This window comes from Chiloscyllium punctatum, chromosome 11 (genome assembly GCF_047496795.1).
Source record: "Chiloscyllium punctatum isolate Juve2018m chromosome 11, sChiPun1.3, whole genome shotgun sequence".
Taxonomy (NCBI): domain Eukaryota; kingdom Metazoa; phylum Chordata; class Chondrichthyes; order Orectolobiformes; family Hemiscylliidae; genus Chiloscyllium; species Chiloscyllium punctatum.
In genome coordinates, this window is record NC_092749.1 from 10,894,251 (window position 1) to 10,910,506 (window position 16,256).

The 16,256-nt window shown below is 41.3% G+C and overlaps 1 protein-coding gene across 1 annotated transcript in view; it reads left to right on the forward strand.

Moving 5' to 3' along the window:
• Positions 1–16,256, forward strand: part of col12a1a (collagen, type XII, alpha 1a) — a 267,414-nt gene that overhangs the window by 70,797 nt on the left and 180,361 nt on the right. Inside the window, exons 14-16 of the mRNA XM_072580290.1 lie at positions 2,018–2,284; positions 3,577–3,769; positions 10,028–10,152. Of these exons, the coding sequence (XP_072436391.1) occupies positions 2,018–2,284; positions 3,577–3,769; positions 10,028–10,152 (585 nt within the window). The remainder of the gene's footprint in view (positions 1–2,017; positions 2,285–3,576; positions 3,770–10,027; positions 10,153–16,256) is intronic.

Consider the following 16,256-nt stretch of genomic DNA (forward strand, 5'->3'; position numbering starts at 1 on the left):
TGGTATTGCTTATACATGTCATAATGCCTGTATATAGTGCTGCTTACAAGGGGATTTCTGAATAGCAATCTAGGGTGGCACAGTGGCTCAGTGGTTAGCATTGCTACCTCACAATGCCAGGGATACAGGTTTGATTCCAACCTCAGGCAACTGTCTGTGTGCAGTTTGCACATTCCCTCTGTGTTTGTGTGGCCTTCCTCTGGGTGCTCCGCTTTCCTCCCACTGTCCAAAGTTGTGTGGGTTAGGATGGATTGGCCTCACTAAATTCCCCATTAGTGTCCAGGGATGTGCAGGCTAGGTGGGTCATCCATGGGAATTGCAGGGCTACAGAGATTGGGTGATATGCTCTTCTGAGGATTGGTGTAGACTTGAAGGACTGAATGGCCTGTTTCCACACTGTAGGGATTCCATGATGGTTATGGAACATTGGTAGACATATCCTTTTGCCAGGTCTTCCAGAGCTGATTTGAGTCTCATTTAGCACTGACTGATGATCTACTTTAGAACATCCCTGATGTGTCCACTTTCTTGATGGTTAATACTTAACTATATCAACTTACTCAGCAGATAACAGCAATCCATTTACCTTAAATAGATTCTTATTTTGTGTGGTTGTATAAAACCTGCGATAGCAAGTTGGCTGTCTGCTTTACATCTCTGCTCTGATGTCAGCAGCGACTCAGTGTGCTCTCTCAAGCACAATGTAAAAAGCTTCTGCAGCACCAATTTGGGAAAGAGCAGTGGAAATACCCCAGAACCCTAGTCAATCTTTATCCCTTACCTAATAAATTACAAGTCGATGACCTGGTTGTGATTGTCTGTAGGAGCTTACTATTTGTAGTTTGGTTGCCTCTTTTCTCTAAATTCCCTGCATTTCCAGTATCAATGAGATTTATAGAGTCTTACAGCACAGAAACAGATGCTTCGGAACAACTCATCCATACCACCCAGTTTTCCTAAACTGAACTAGTATAATTTTCCTGCGTTTTGCCCCTCTAAACCTTTCCTAACCATGTACCTAGTCAGATGCCTTTTAAATATGGTAATTGTACTCACCTCTAACATCTCCTCGGCAGCTCGTTCCACATACACATCTCTGTGTGAAGAAGGTGTCCCTCAGGTCCCTTTTTAATCTTTCTTCTCTCATCTTAAATCTATTCCCCGGTGTAGGGGAGTCCAAAACTAGAGGGCAAAGACCTTAGCTTTTTACCTTATCTATCCCCCTTATGATTTTGTAGGCCTCGATAAGATCACCCCTCAGAGTCCTACACTCCATGGAAAAAAGTGCCGGTCTATCCTTATATCTCAAACCCTCCAGTCTTGGTAACATCCTAGTAAATCTTTTTTGCAAACTTTTCAGTTTAATAACATACTTTCCATAGCAGGGCTATCAAAATTGTCTGCCGTTCTGCAAAAGTGGTCTTACCTGTCTCTTGTACAGCCCCATGATGTCTTAACTCTTGTATCAATGCTCTGACAAATAACTTACCAGGAAGTTGTCTGGGCTGGATAGTTTGAGTTATGAAGAGAGATTGAACAGACTGGAATTGTTTCTCTTGGCACAGAGCAGAATAAGAGGGGATATGATTGAGTTGTATAAAATTATGAGGGGCATAGATTGGGTAGATATTTCCTCTTGATGGAGGGATAAATAAACAAGGGGTACAGGTTTAAGGAAGGGGCAGAAGATTTAGTGGAGGTGTGAGGGAAAGTGCTTGAACCCAGAGGATGGTAGGAATCTGAAACTCACTGCCTGTAAGGGTGTAGAGGTAACAACCCTTGTTACATTTAAGAAGTATTTAGATGTGTACTTGTGATGCCAAGCCATACAAAGTTATGGGTCATGTGCTGGGAAAGGGGATTAGAATGGTTAGGTTGGTGCAGACTTGATGGATGAAAGGACCTTTTTCTGTACTGCAGACTTCTATGGCTGCATTCCTACGCTTCAAAAGTTAACCAAACTGACTTGTCAAAAAAAAAATCAACTCCAACATCTTTCTCTTCTACTGTTGAACAGCTACACCAGAGGCTAAGACGTTGACCATATCAGACGAAATGGTCAACAGTTTCCGTGTGAGGTGGCTACCAGCTCCAGGCAATGTCCTGAACTACAGACTCTCGTACCGACCAGCCACAGGAGGAAGGGCCATTGGAACCAAGATTCCTTCTCACGTGACCACCACTGTCCTAAGGCGACTCAATCCTCAAACAACGTACAATATCTCTGTGATTCCAATGTACAGAAAAGCAGAAGGGAAATTAAGATCAGGACAAGGAACCACAGGTGAGACGGTTGTATCTGAACCACCTAAACTGAGATATAAAAGCTTTCTGAATAGATATTCCCAACCAGCAAGTCTTATATTTAAGATTTCTGCCAGTTATATGTCTTAAAATAAAGTCATCATAATCCATAGAATTAGGAACAGGAGTAGGCCATTCTGCCCGTCAGGTCTGCTGCACCAGTAATTTAGATCATGGCTGATCTGACATTCCTCACACCCACTTTCCTGCCCTTTTACCATAACTCTTGGTGTGTCGGCTGATCAAAAATCTATCTATCTCAGCCTTAAATATGCACAAGGACTCTGCTCCCCTCTATAGCTCTCTGTGGGAAGAAGTTTCAAAGACTCACAATCCTCTGAGAGAAGTAATTAACCTTTATATCAGTATGAAATTGGTGTCCCTTTATCCTAGAGGACAGCTTTCACATTCAAGAGAGACAATTGATGGTGAGTTGAACCAGAGGGTCACCACACCTCAACTAAAGGCAGGGTTTGGGAAGGTGGGCCTTTCGTTGTAACCTCAGCTTGTTTGGCATCCAACCCATACTGTTTGCACAAATCTGCTTCACAAAGCAGCATTGAGGCAACTGAGTGATGGTACGATTAAAGACTTGTGTTCTTGTGTCAGTCCAAGCACTTTTGAACGCACAACCCAGCTGATATTACCATGAGGGACATACTACTCGAGGAGACATTAAACTGTAGCTCAATCTGCCCTCTCAGTTTGATGTAGAAGATCCCATGGCACTATTCCAAAGAATGTCCTGGCCGATATCCTGGACAATATTTATCTGTTAGTCAATGTTAGAGAAATGCAGATTGCCAGAGTGCTGTTTGTGAGATCTTGCTGTGCACTTATTAATTGCTCCCCTTTTCTTTTCCATGACAATAGGCAATGACTGCTTCAATTAAACGTCGTCATCCGACGTCGCCAATAGCAGTTTCCGTGTTGAAGTGCAGTGAGAACAAATCACTGTCCTCAGTTCTCCTGGCCATCTGTAAGGCCCTTAACTACTTGACTTCAGACCTGTCAACATAGCTTGGCCTGGCTTAATGTTTGATTCTTTGTCTCTCCCGGGAGATTCTCTAGGCTGCCAGATGGGTGGGGAGTGCTGGTGTTGTGTTGACAAGACATCAAAACTATACGGGTCACGCTGGGAGTTGTGTTGTTCTGTTCCTGCCTGCATTTTAATATGCTGATATTTAGTAAATTGCTTTAATGTGTTGCATTCAGTACTGTTTGTGATGACATACTGTCATTAACACTGGATCGTTTCCCACTCTTTAACAGCCTCTCCGTACAAACCTCCACAAAACTTACAAACTTCCGAACCTGCCCGGACGAGCTTCAGAGTCACCTGGGACCCCTCCCCGGGGGAAGTCACAGGATATAAGGTCATCTACCATCCCAGGGGAAGAGAAGAACAACAGGGAGAAATGGTACTGGGGCCATATGATACAACCGTGGTACTGGAAGAGTTGAGGTAAATATAATGTTGTTTATAAAGAGATAATTCTTGAGAACTGAGGTGAGGAGGAATTTCTTCAGCTAGAGGGTGGTGAATGTCATAGAATCCATGCAGTTCACATCGAGGTCATTTGGCCCATCCAGTCCACACTGATCATCTGAAGAGCACCCCACCCGTAGCCACCCTATCCCTGTATTTCCCATGACTAAGCCACCTATCCTGGACACTATGAGCAATTTAGCATGGCCAATCCATCCAACCTGCATTTCCTTGGACTACTGGAGGAAATCAGAGCACCAGGAGAAAGCCCACACAGTCACCCAAGGATGGGATTGAACCTGGGTCCCTGGCTGCAGTGCTAACCACTGACCCACCATGTCACCCTGTGGAATGTGTTGCCACAGAAGACTGTGGAGGTCAAGTCATTGAGTGTGTTTAAGTTAGATGAATTCTTGATTAGTAAAGGGATCAAAAACTAAGTGGAAAAGGCAGGAGAATAGGGTTGAAAAACATATCATTTATGATCGAATAATGGAGCAGACCTGATGGGCCGAATGGCCTAATTATGATCCTATATCTTCTTGCTAGAGTATACTTTAGAATGATGCTAACATAGCCAGTTTAGTCCTGAGCTTATTAATCATGAAAGATTGCTCCTGGCGTCCCCCCCATTCTTTGTTTGGAAAGGGATGACCTTTTGGAATTGAGATGAGGAAGAATTCATTCCGCCAGTAATACCCCTCCAGGAAGATGCCTGTGGTCCTTCATAGGCTAATTACCATCTACTAGAGAAAATCTGGAAATATGTTTAGTTGAGAGGTTGAATTATGATCTTGAGATCCCCTCTTTTGATTTTACTGACTTTATAGAGCAGTCAGCAATGACAGGTTGTAGCTTCCTGCCAGAAATAGATGAAAGTAATCAAGATGCATGTCAGTGAGGAAGACTGGTTTCCTCTCTGTCCCTCCACTAGGATGTAACAGGGACCACATGCTCAGGGTGTCTATACATTGTTTTAATAAGGCCCTATATTTTAAAAAAAATACATTCATGTGAATGTGATCATCGCTGGCTAGCTGAGCATTTATTGTCCATCACTAATTGGTCAAGAACTGAATGACTTGTTTGGCTATTTCAGAGTGAATTCCCTTGCTGTGGGCCTGGGTAAGGATGGCAGATCTTCTTCCTTAAAGGCATATGTTGCAGCAAAAGCTAACATTGGGTAAATGGCTACTGTTTAATTCCAAATTTGGGCTCATGCAGTTCAATGGTGGTGTTCCTACCTCAGAGCCATGAAGTCCTACCCATGACAGAAGTGTGTCATAACAACATCTCTGAACAGGTTGATTAAATTTCTTTTTCCATTCTACATTTTTGTCAACTTCCTATTTTACCATGGTGGGATGTGAACTCATATTCCCCAGAATACTGGGGCAGTCTGAATCACTAGCTGAATAACATTACCATCATGCCACTAACTCCCTTAATGGCTTGATTCTAGTGCATCTGAGAATAATGTTTGAGTTTTTTGATGTGGGAATGGTTTGTACTGTGGATTTTCTCTTAAATTAATGTTGTGTTTAGATTATTTGGTTCAATTTTGAGTCCTGCCACCCAGTAGTATGTCTGAAAGACTCAGAGAGGTGAAAAGTGGGCTGGTTGGGTTGATGGTGTGGCCAGTCCTATATTCCACAGGGCACGTTGTTGGGAGCACTAGCTCATGTCAAGTGTTGGACCCCACTATAGGTTCCAAGCATCCTTGGACTCCCAACTAAATGTTTGCACTCAAATTCAAATGGGAGACTGTCCTGTTTTATCCCAATAAGTTTGAAGTTTCATGCTCAACTCCATGCAGGAGGATTTCTCCATGCATTACCTGACTCAGTTTTGTAACTTCATTTCAGTGTTAAACACAATAACTGGAGCCAGTTGCACTGTAAGCCATTGTATGTCTTGGTCCAATTTAGACTTTAGCTCCCACCCCAGCTTGTGCCATCTTCAGGTTAAGGGAGTTCAAGATTGGGAATTGTTAACTAAGAGCTCAGAAATGGAATTAATTCCCAATTTTGAAGCCATGTGGAATCCTTTGGGATTCTCCTGCTCATCTTGCATGTCTCTGTCAGGAGAATAACACAACTCCTGGAAAAATGGGATACTGTTTACCCTGTTCTAAGATTTCTGAAGCTTTTACACTGAGACTTTGGGGACGAGAGGGAATGCCCTGGCAGTCTAACTTTATTTTTATAGTTTTCATGTTTGTGGAGCTAAATATTTAAAATGAAAGTTACCCATGTAAATATGTCATGTCTGCTAGTGGAGGTACTCTATCCTGGGGTACTCAGTTTTGGGTATACTCTGCTGCATTTAGTTTTTTAAAATTAATTCATGGGACAGTGTTGTCTCTGACTAGGGCAATGTTTATTGTCCATCCCTAATTGCCCCAGAGGACATTTAAGAGTTAACCACATTGCTGTGGGTCTGGAGTCACATGTAGACCAGACCAGGTAATGATGGCAGTTTCCTTCCCAGAACAACATTAATGAGTCAGATGGGCCTTTTCGCCAACAATCAACTCATGGTCATCGTTACACTCTTAATTCCTGATTTCAAATTCCACCATCTACCGTGGCAGGATTATGAACCCAGGTCTCCAGAATATTACCTGCGTTTCTGAATTGATAATCCAGTGATAATACCACCAGTCCATTGCCTCCCTATTAAAATCCTCAACCTTGTGAATACATTCCAGCCCACAACTCTCTGCCATTTATCTATTATTTCACATGTAAATCTATTGATCTATCCATGAGATGATGTCTGCCTACTGAGTTTCTGATATCTGTCCCTTTGTAGTACATTGATGGCTGGATTTAAGGCCCAATCTTGATGGGCCAAGTTTTGAAAATTGGTGGTTCAAATGGAAGTAAAAACAAGCTACTGAGAAATGATGTGTTGATTTGCCTCAATAAGTTTAAGGATTCATTTATGCATTGTCAGAGGTCTCAGGCGACTCCTGTTTAATCATGCAGAACTCTAAATTTTTATGCATCTTTTGTTTTTAAAGTTCGGCCATTTAAGCTCTTCCAAATGTGTACTATTGGAAGGAGAAAGGCTGAACCTTTTGTAATTTGCTGTATTAAATGTTATTTGTATGAAGAATTCTGGGTGAAGAGCCAAGGGCAGATGTCCACTGAACTTGGAAGAGGGTAGAAGGGGAGAATGAGCTAAAGTAAGGAGAGGTGACATTCCCAAATGTGGGATTTCAGTGTTGATTCTTGGAAAGTATTCTGATGGTGGGGTAATTGAGATCATTGCCTGACCTCACAATAGGGCAGGGAGCCCTGGTGAGATCAGAGACTTTGAAAATATGGTTTCTTTTCTCTTCTTACTCATAATAAAACGGCAGCAGTGAACTGAAACCGAATAGAATCATCATTACTGACTTGGAAGGAGTGACAGTGATGAAAGAATGATTACAGCCCAGTTTGGGAAATGTGGTGGCTGGTTTGCATTACTCTCTTTGCTGCAAACATCTTCTTTTCATTACACTCTGGTTGACCGGATTGTCTTTCTGCCAGCTTTTGGTTGTCATTTCACCTGAATACAAGGGTCCCTGGGCCAAGAGAAATGGTTACTGGTTGACCACTTATCCCCACTCGATAACCATTGATAACTACCCTCTCTTTTTATTCTGCAGAAAACGCTTGGTGGTTGCTTTATCTGTTTTCCATTAGACCATGATGTCACTGTTTTCATATTTATTTTAGCTTCATCCTTTAAGTTTTGTTTTAATTCAAATTTCTTTAGAGTTGAGTCACCTCCCATTGGTACAATTAGATATCAGTGTTCCATATATTTGCTAAACTATGTTACCAGTTCGAGTGGGGAAGGTAAAGACTGAAACAAATTTTGATGCTCATGAGGGAGTTATCATATTTAAACATTTATTTAATGCTGTTTTGATTACAACCATTTGGAATAGTTTGTCAATCAAAGGCACTCAGTGCTATTAAAAACAGCCACATACGGAATGCCTGTAGAATATTTTATCATATTGTCGTTATGTTCTCCATACATAACAGCTCGCTGGAAAGTCTGTCTTCCAGCTGAAGCTTTGTTGACCATCTGGTTCCGGCAGAATGATTCCTTTTGTTCTACGTTTTGTCAATCTGTTCCTATTTGACCCTAAGCTGAGTTCAAGACTGCATGCACTGTCCAGTGCCACAATTGCCCGTCTCCTTCCGCAAAGTTCCCCTTTCTACCCCTGCCTGAGGTCATTTGCTGCTGAAGCTTCATCCATGACCATGTCACTTCCAGCTTCCGCCATTCCAACATTCTCCTGGCTGCACTTTTCATCCTCCAGAAACCTGAGATCGTCTGGAATTCTGAATCACACAGTACAGAAGGGACTCTTTGGCCTATCAAGTCTGCACTGCCAAAAATACACAGTAGTTCCACTGCCCCACACCAGATCCATGGCCTTGAATGTTACTTCAACAGCAGTCACATCCAGACTCAAACCTGCAATCTTCTGCTGTCAATACCCACAGAAATACCAAACCCCCCACTCACTGATAGTCTTTATTCTCACTGCTCCCTGTAACTGCCAGCGACTCAGATTTTACATTTTCATAGTTGCGTTCAAATGGCCTCAACCTTCACCAGCCTCACCATCCCTCTGCACCAAACCCACCCACCTCAACCTTCAGGATTTGGAGATGCTGGTGTTGGACTGGGGTGAACAAAGTTAAAAATCACACAACACCAGGTTATAGTCCAACAGGTTTAATTGGAAGCACTAGCTTTCAGGTGGTTGTGGGCCACCTGATGGAGCAGCGCTCCGAAAGCTGGTGCTTCCAATTAAACCTGTTGGACAATAACCTGGTGTTGTGTGATTTTTAACTTTGTACAACCTCCAGGATATCTGCACTTCGTCAGTTCTGGCAGCTTGTACATCCCTAAGTTTCGTAACTGGATTGTTAGCACTTATGCCTTCAGCTTTCTGAATCCCGAGCTCTGAAATTCTCTCCCTAAACCTTTCTATATCTCTCTCCTCCATTAAGTTAATTCTTTCAAAATTCACACTGACTAGTCATTTCCCTGTGTCTCCCTGTGTGGCACAAGGTAAGGTTTGTTCAGTCGTGCTCTGGTCAAATGCCCTCAAACTCTGAGAAGTCCTATGAGCAGCTGGAAGGGGAGATCAGAGATAAAAGGGGATGGAGGCAGATGTAATGGTGGTAGAGGCTTGTCGGAAACCTCATTTAAAGTACTCCTGCCAAACTCATTCCAAGCTGCTGTGAGAGAAATTGAGGTAGTTTTAGGTCGCCACACTATAGGAAGAATGTGGAGGCTTTGGAGAGGGCAAAAAGATGTTTACCAGGATGTGAGAGTGGATTGTATTGTATTAGCTGTATGGAAAGGTTAGACAAACTCAGATTGTTTTCACTAGAGCGTCAGAAGCTGATGGGTGACCTGCTAGAAGTCTATAAAATTATAAGAGGCATGGATAGGGTAGATAGTCAGAGTCTTTTCCAAAGCACAGAATGTCAACCTCTAGGGGACATAAGTTTAAAATGAGAGGGGGAAAGTTTAAAAGAGATATGCAAGGCAAGTTTTTATACAGAGTCTGTTATTTAGCTGGAACTCACTGCCAGGGGAGGTATTAGATGCAGATCAATAACAATGTTTAAGAGGCATCTTGACAGATGCATGAACAAGCAGAGAATAGTGGGATAAGGATCATGTGCAGGCAAAAAGGATTAGTTTAGAATGGCATCTGGTTGGTATATGCATGGTAGGCTGAAGGGCCAGAACCTATGCTCCACTATTCTATGTTCGAAATGTTTTAGACCAGCAATGACTGTACAGAAGGATGATAAATGCTGAGTTCTGAAGTAGAGTCACCAGACCCGAAACAGCTTTGACAAAGGGTCAGTTAGTCTCGAAACGTTGGCTCTTTTCTCTCCTTACAGATGCTGCCAGGCCTGCTGAGATTTTCCAGCATTTTCTCTTTTAGTTTCCGAAACAATAATTCTGTTTGCCTCTCCACAAATGCTGTCAGACCTGTTGACTTTCTCCAGCAATTTCTGTTTTTGTAGTAAATTGGGAGTACAGTTGAGGGAGTGCCTACCTTGTAAACAATTTTTTTTTCTCATACCCTCTTGGAATTGTTAACAACTGGCTACAGGTTTTTCTCATAATGAAGTGATCAATTTGATTGCAAGATGAACATTTTGATGTGAACGACCGTGTCAAATTGTGTTTTATTTCCAGAGCTGGCACCACCTATAAAGTGGCTGTTTCTGGAATGTTTGAGGGTGGAGAAAGTTTGCCACTGTTTGGGGAGGAACAGACAACCCTCTCAGATGAAGCATTAGAGAAACCTCTGGGACCACCAGGTAACGCATTTACTGATTGACCAGTGACTTAACATGAAGCTTCTCTCCAAATCAGTGACATCTTAGATATTGGCACTAATGGGAACATAAGGAGCCCGTTCAGTCACCCAAACCTGACTTAGAAAACCTCCTGCACCTTGACGTGGATGGGGCAGACACAACACATGCTTAAGTCAGTGATTTATTGCTTGTTTTCCCTGGTGAAAGTCAGATATGTCAAGTATCACTGACCACACACCGTTCTCAATCTCCCTTAGGCATCTTGGAAGGATTTACAAATACACAATGCACTAGTAAGTTCTAAACATACCACCAGTGGCCAACAGATCCTCAAGTGGGACTCGAGCCTGGAGCTTCTAGCTGAGAGTCAGGGCACTACCCAGTGCTCCACAAGACCTCCCTTGTAAATCTGATCTGTCATAAAATTATATCACAGCTGACCTGAATCTCAACTCTATTGGTTCCATAATAACCATACCTGACAGAAAACTATCAATATCAGCTTAAATTTTTCAATTGACATCACCTCAAAAACTTTTAAGAATTTAACATTGGAATTTTTAAAAAGTTATTTTTGTAAATAGATAATTTGATGAGTAGCAAGGTAGATGGATAATGGAGAATTTTTAAAAACTAGAAATGGATCATTGTATATCGATTTCTAAAAGTCATTTGACAAGCTACCATGAAAGACTATGGTAGAAAGGGGAACATCAATAAAGGATTTATTAGTTAACTATCAGTTAGTGAACACGAAGCAGTCAGTAATGACACTCACATCTTTTTTTGGATTAGCAAGCTGTAATTATGTGAATGCCACAGGTAAGGGTGCTGGCATCTCAAATATTTATAATCTGTACCAATGACTTGAATGTGGAAACTGAAAGCACAGCAGTTAAATTTGCCAAGGAAGCCAAGATCGGTATGCAGGCAAAAGTAAAGTATTGCAGATGTTGGAAGCAAACACAGAGAAGACTGGAGAAACTCAGCAGGTCTGGCAGCATCTGCGGAGAGATGTTCTGAGTGAGACTCAAACAGAACTTGAAATATGAACTCCGTTTCTCTCTCCACAGATGCTCCCAGACCTGCTGAGCATTATTTGCATTCTCTGTGTTTGTGATTGTAAGGGGCATTAGAGAGTCTGAAAATGGATATGGACTGGACAAGTGAATATGCAACAAAATAGCAGATGGAGTATAATGTGGGAACTGGTGAACTTTGGTCATATATTGTTTAATGGAGGAAGATTGCAGAATTTGGTGGTCCAGAAGGATCTGGTGGTCTGGGTACACAAATTCGCAACAAGTTAGTAAGCAGGTATAGCACTGTTTTTCCCAGAAAACAGTACGGACTGAGTCATAGAGTCATAAAGTCATAGAGATGTACAGCACAGAAACAGACCCTACGATCCAACCCATCCATGCTGACCAAATGTCCCAACTCAATCTAGTCCCACCTGCCAGCACCCAGCCCATATCCCTCCAAACCCTTCCTATTCATATACCCATCCAAATGCTTTTTCAATGTTGCAATTGTACTAGCCTCCACAACTTCCTCTGGCAGCTCATTCCATGCATGTACCACCCTCTGCGTAAAATTGTTGTCCGTTAGGTCTCTTTTATATCTTTCCCCTCTCACCTTAAACCTATGACCTCTAGTTCTGGACTTTCCGACCCCAGGGAAAAGACTTTGTCTATTTACCCTATCCATGCCCCTCATAATTTTGTAAGCGTCTATAAGGTCACCCCATAGTCTCTGACACTCCAGGGAAAACAGTCCCAGCCTGTTCAACCTCTCCCTATAGCTCAAATCCTCCAACTCTGGCAAAATGCTTGTAAATCTTTTCTGAATCCTTTCAAGTTTCACAACATCTCTCCGATAGGGAGGAGACCAGAATTGCAAGCAGTGTTCTAACAGTGGCCTAACCAATGTCCTGTACAGCAGCAGTATGATCTCCCAACTCCTGTACTCAATACTCTGACCAATAAAGGAAAGCATACCAAACACCTTCTTCACTATCATATCTACCTGCGACTCCACTTTCAAGGCGTTATAAACCTGCACTCCAAGGTTTCTTTGTTTCGCAACAATCCCGAGGAACTTACCATTAAGTGGATAAGTCCTGCTAAGATTTGCTTTCCCAAAATGCAGAACCTCACGTTTATCTGAATTAAACTCCATCTGCCACTTATTAGCCCATTGGCACATCTGTAATCTGAGGTAATCCTCTTCACTGTCCACTACACCTCCAATTTTGGTGACATCTGCAAACTTACTAACTATGAAATTGACATTTCGGGCAAAAGCCCTTTGATGAAGGGCTTTTGCCCGAAACGTCGATTTCGAAGCTACTTGGATGCTGCCTGAACTGCTGTGCTCTTCCAGCATCACTAATCCAGAACCTGGTGTCCAGCATCTGCAGTCATTGTTTTTACCTCAAACTTACTAACTATGCCTCTTATGCTCACATCCAAATCATTTATATAAATGACAAAAAGTAGTGGACCCAGCACCAATCCTTGTGGCACTCCACCGGTCACAGGCCTCCAGTCTGAAAAACAACCCTCCATCATCACCCTCTGTCTTCTACCTTTGAGCCAGTTCTGTATCCAAATGGCTAGTTCTCCCTGTATTCCATGAGATCTAACCTTGTTAACGAGTCTCCCATGGGGATCCTTGTCGAATGCCTTACTGAAGTCCATATAGATCACATCTACTATTCTGCCCCCATCAATCCTCTTTGTTACTTCTTCAAAAACCGCAATCAAGTTTTGTGAGCCATGATTCCCCACGCATAAAGCCATGTTGAGTCCTTGAATTTAGTTAAGGCTGATTAGATAGATTTCTATTTGACTTAGGAATCAAGGCTTATGGGAGGCAGAATAGGAAGTGGAGCTGACACCATGAGATCATCCTTAGAGGAGCAATCATGAAGGGCTGAATAGCCTACACCTGCTTCTAAGGCTTATGTTCTATTGTTTATGAACATATTGCATGACAATGGCTTGACGTTATTTTGAGGACTATTTACAGCTAAACAGGATGTTAAGAAAATGTAAAAGTTGATCCACATTCATACTTGTCTTAAACTTCCTTCCCAATTCTTCCAAAGGCCTAATCCTGCAATCTTATTCCTACTGCTCAACCATCTATTTATATTCCAGTAGCATAAACAATTTGCACATGTTCACTCACCACCCACTGGAATTTGGGATAAGAAAGGTTTGGGCAAGGGTTAAGTCCTGAAAATACAGCTAATGGCCCAACTGTCAGGAAACCACTTTAAAAGGGGGCTCTCAGCCATGGTTATTGGACCAGTTGCGCCTTCATTAATCACCAGAGTGCTGCTGTCACCCTTGGTATTGCCTGCAGGGGGAGTGCCTGAGCACCATCAGTCCAAACAACTCAAATTGTCATTTGTGAGATTAAAGTAATAAAACTAAAACATAATGTGTGCATATGAATTGAATTTCCTCAGACTGGGATTCAAATTTTGTCCTCTTATGAACATTTAATGCACTCAAATGAATCTCCCCTCTGCACTCCATCAATGCAGATGTGAATGTCAATGCAGAGGTGAATTTCTGCATACATGTTTTCACCAAATCTAACTTAATGACTCAATTCTACATTTAAACAGTTGACCCAACAGTTCTAATGCGGCAATAAGATAATTGCAAAACTAGTTGCAAACCTAATTGCCTCAGAGTATCAAAGTCAAATTACATTCACACAAACCATGCTATCGCATTTGTTTAGCTCAGTTGGCTGGATGGCCGGTTTGTAATGCAGAGTGATGCCAACAGCATGGGTTCTTTCAAGGGTTCGCTTTCTGAACCTACACCCCTTCCTGAGTTTAAAGTTAAACTTACCACCACTTGTTTCTCTCTGCTAAAAAAGTAACTTCATTACATTCTACCAGATCACACCAACTGTGATGCTCATAGATAATACAAATATTTCATAGCAGTGGCATTGCATCATGTTGTATTTCAGCAATTATTTTGCTTTAGTAGAATTGCCCATTGCAATCCTAAACATACAGCAACAAATAAAAGGTCTCACAATACTGCACTGAACAGCAGGTGATCCCAAAGGATACTCATGAGGCCAATGGTCTTCTAAACTCTCATACAAACAGGGTGAGAAAACATTCTCAGTGTATGTCAGGCATTTCAAACAGTGAGGCTTTTATATTTTGGGCAGGAAAACATGGTAGCTCATTCAGCCACAAACTGCAAAAGCTTATACCCTCCTTCAGTTTCCTTGCCATTAAATGTAACTATTCGCCTCACACTGAAATGTTACGAAATGCAAACATTCCAAAGAAACAATATCCCACTTCAGACATTTGCTCTTAATTTTGGAAGAGTGTCTCTGACAGATGGACAGATTCGGGGCTTAATGATTAAAACTATAAATTAAGTATGATCGATTCATTTGAACATAGATCTTGGAAATCCCACTCAGAACAGTAGAATATTCAACCTTCAAAGCGTTGAATTTTTCCCTGTTCCTGTCTTCTCCGATTCCTTTACATTTGAACATTAACCTGTTTATTTTCAATTAATTGATGTAACACATGGAAGTAGGCAGAATGAGTGTACTCAGTGCTTGCATGGGACACTAGTAAGTATGCTGTAACTGTTGCAGAGTTTACCACTGCAGCTATTTTTCAGTTCTCTGTACACAATTTAAGATGCCTTTACTGCTTTAAAATATAAATATTTTCTTTATCTTCCCAGTCATGAGCATGGACAGTCTATAAATTGCACATGGATCAGAGACTCTGATTAATGGTTATTTATTCCTTTGTGAAGCAGTAACATTTTCAATTTTGACATTTACGCAGAAGACGACCTTCCTCCACTCCCGTTCCCTTTTGATTTTGCAGCTAGCACTATATACCTGCTTACAGTATTCCAGCCATTGAAAGCAGGAATCGTACATGAGCACAGAAGAAACTTATGAAGTGATGGAGTGGATGTTTTTTGAAATTTCCAAGATGGGTTCAAATGAGGCCAAAGGCTGGGAGGATTGCAATGTCATGTAACCAGCAATTGCGTGGATTGTCACGAAAACAGCAAAAAAAAACCAAAATGTTGTTGGAACATACGCAAGCACTTTACTCATTTAAATAAAAATTCCTCTCAAACCTTCTCTGTGTCTTGTCATCTTTGGTGTTTCTGCAATGCGATCCTTCATATATTATCCTCAAATTCTGGAGATTTGTGCCTCCAGCTGAAGGGAGTTGATCTACATTTCAGTTTGTTTATGTGAATTATTGAGATTGTGAAACCTAGGAACTGTTTTCGTGCTGCGTGTTCTCTTACCAAAATCATGAGCACTTACATGTGATAATATTAACCTACCTGCTGTTGGATTTGTTAAAATTGAGTGTTTGACTGACAGTATCATCCCTCTTATTTACTTTGGTGTTTTTACAGCATTTGGTTTGGAATTGGATACAATGCCTGCTTGTTTTTGAATTCGAAGGACTTCAAAAACATTGGGTGACTTTCAGCATTAAGGAAGCAGTATTTAACCTAGTGTAATATTCCTTACTCAAAATGAACTGGTGAGGAAGATGGTAATCCAAGTTAGGGGATTATAGTTAGGGTGCTGTAAATGAGGAATATTATATTTGACAATGGATTTATAATAGTTTTGTAGTATTGCATGATACTCTACTTTACCAATTGGAACAACACATAAATAATTCTTTATTACTTCAATTTCCAATTCAAAAATTGAAATTGAATGTTATTTTTAGAATGGTAACATCTGTAGCCCTATGCTAGGATTACCATGTACCAATTCACCACTATCCAATATGTTTTAGCTTTAAAAAGTAGTCTTTAAGATTTATTTTCTGATCTACTTAAACATAAGTGATACAACGATGTGAAATGGCACAACAAGCATCATTGTGACACTTATATGCGATGGCATTGTGTGGCAGAAGTAGCAAAAAATACGTTGAACTCTTGTCACAAAAACAATGTCAATTATAACTCCAATTTTATTCCCAAGGTCAATAGAGATTTCTTGATGTCAATTGCAAAGGTGAGCATAACAGCAAATTTCACCCTGGTTTTCTTGCA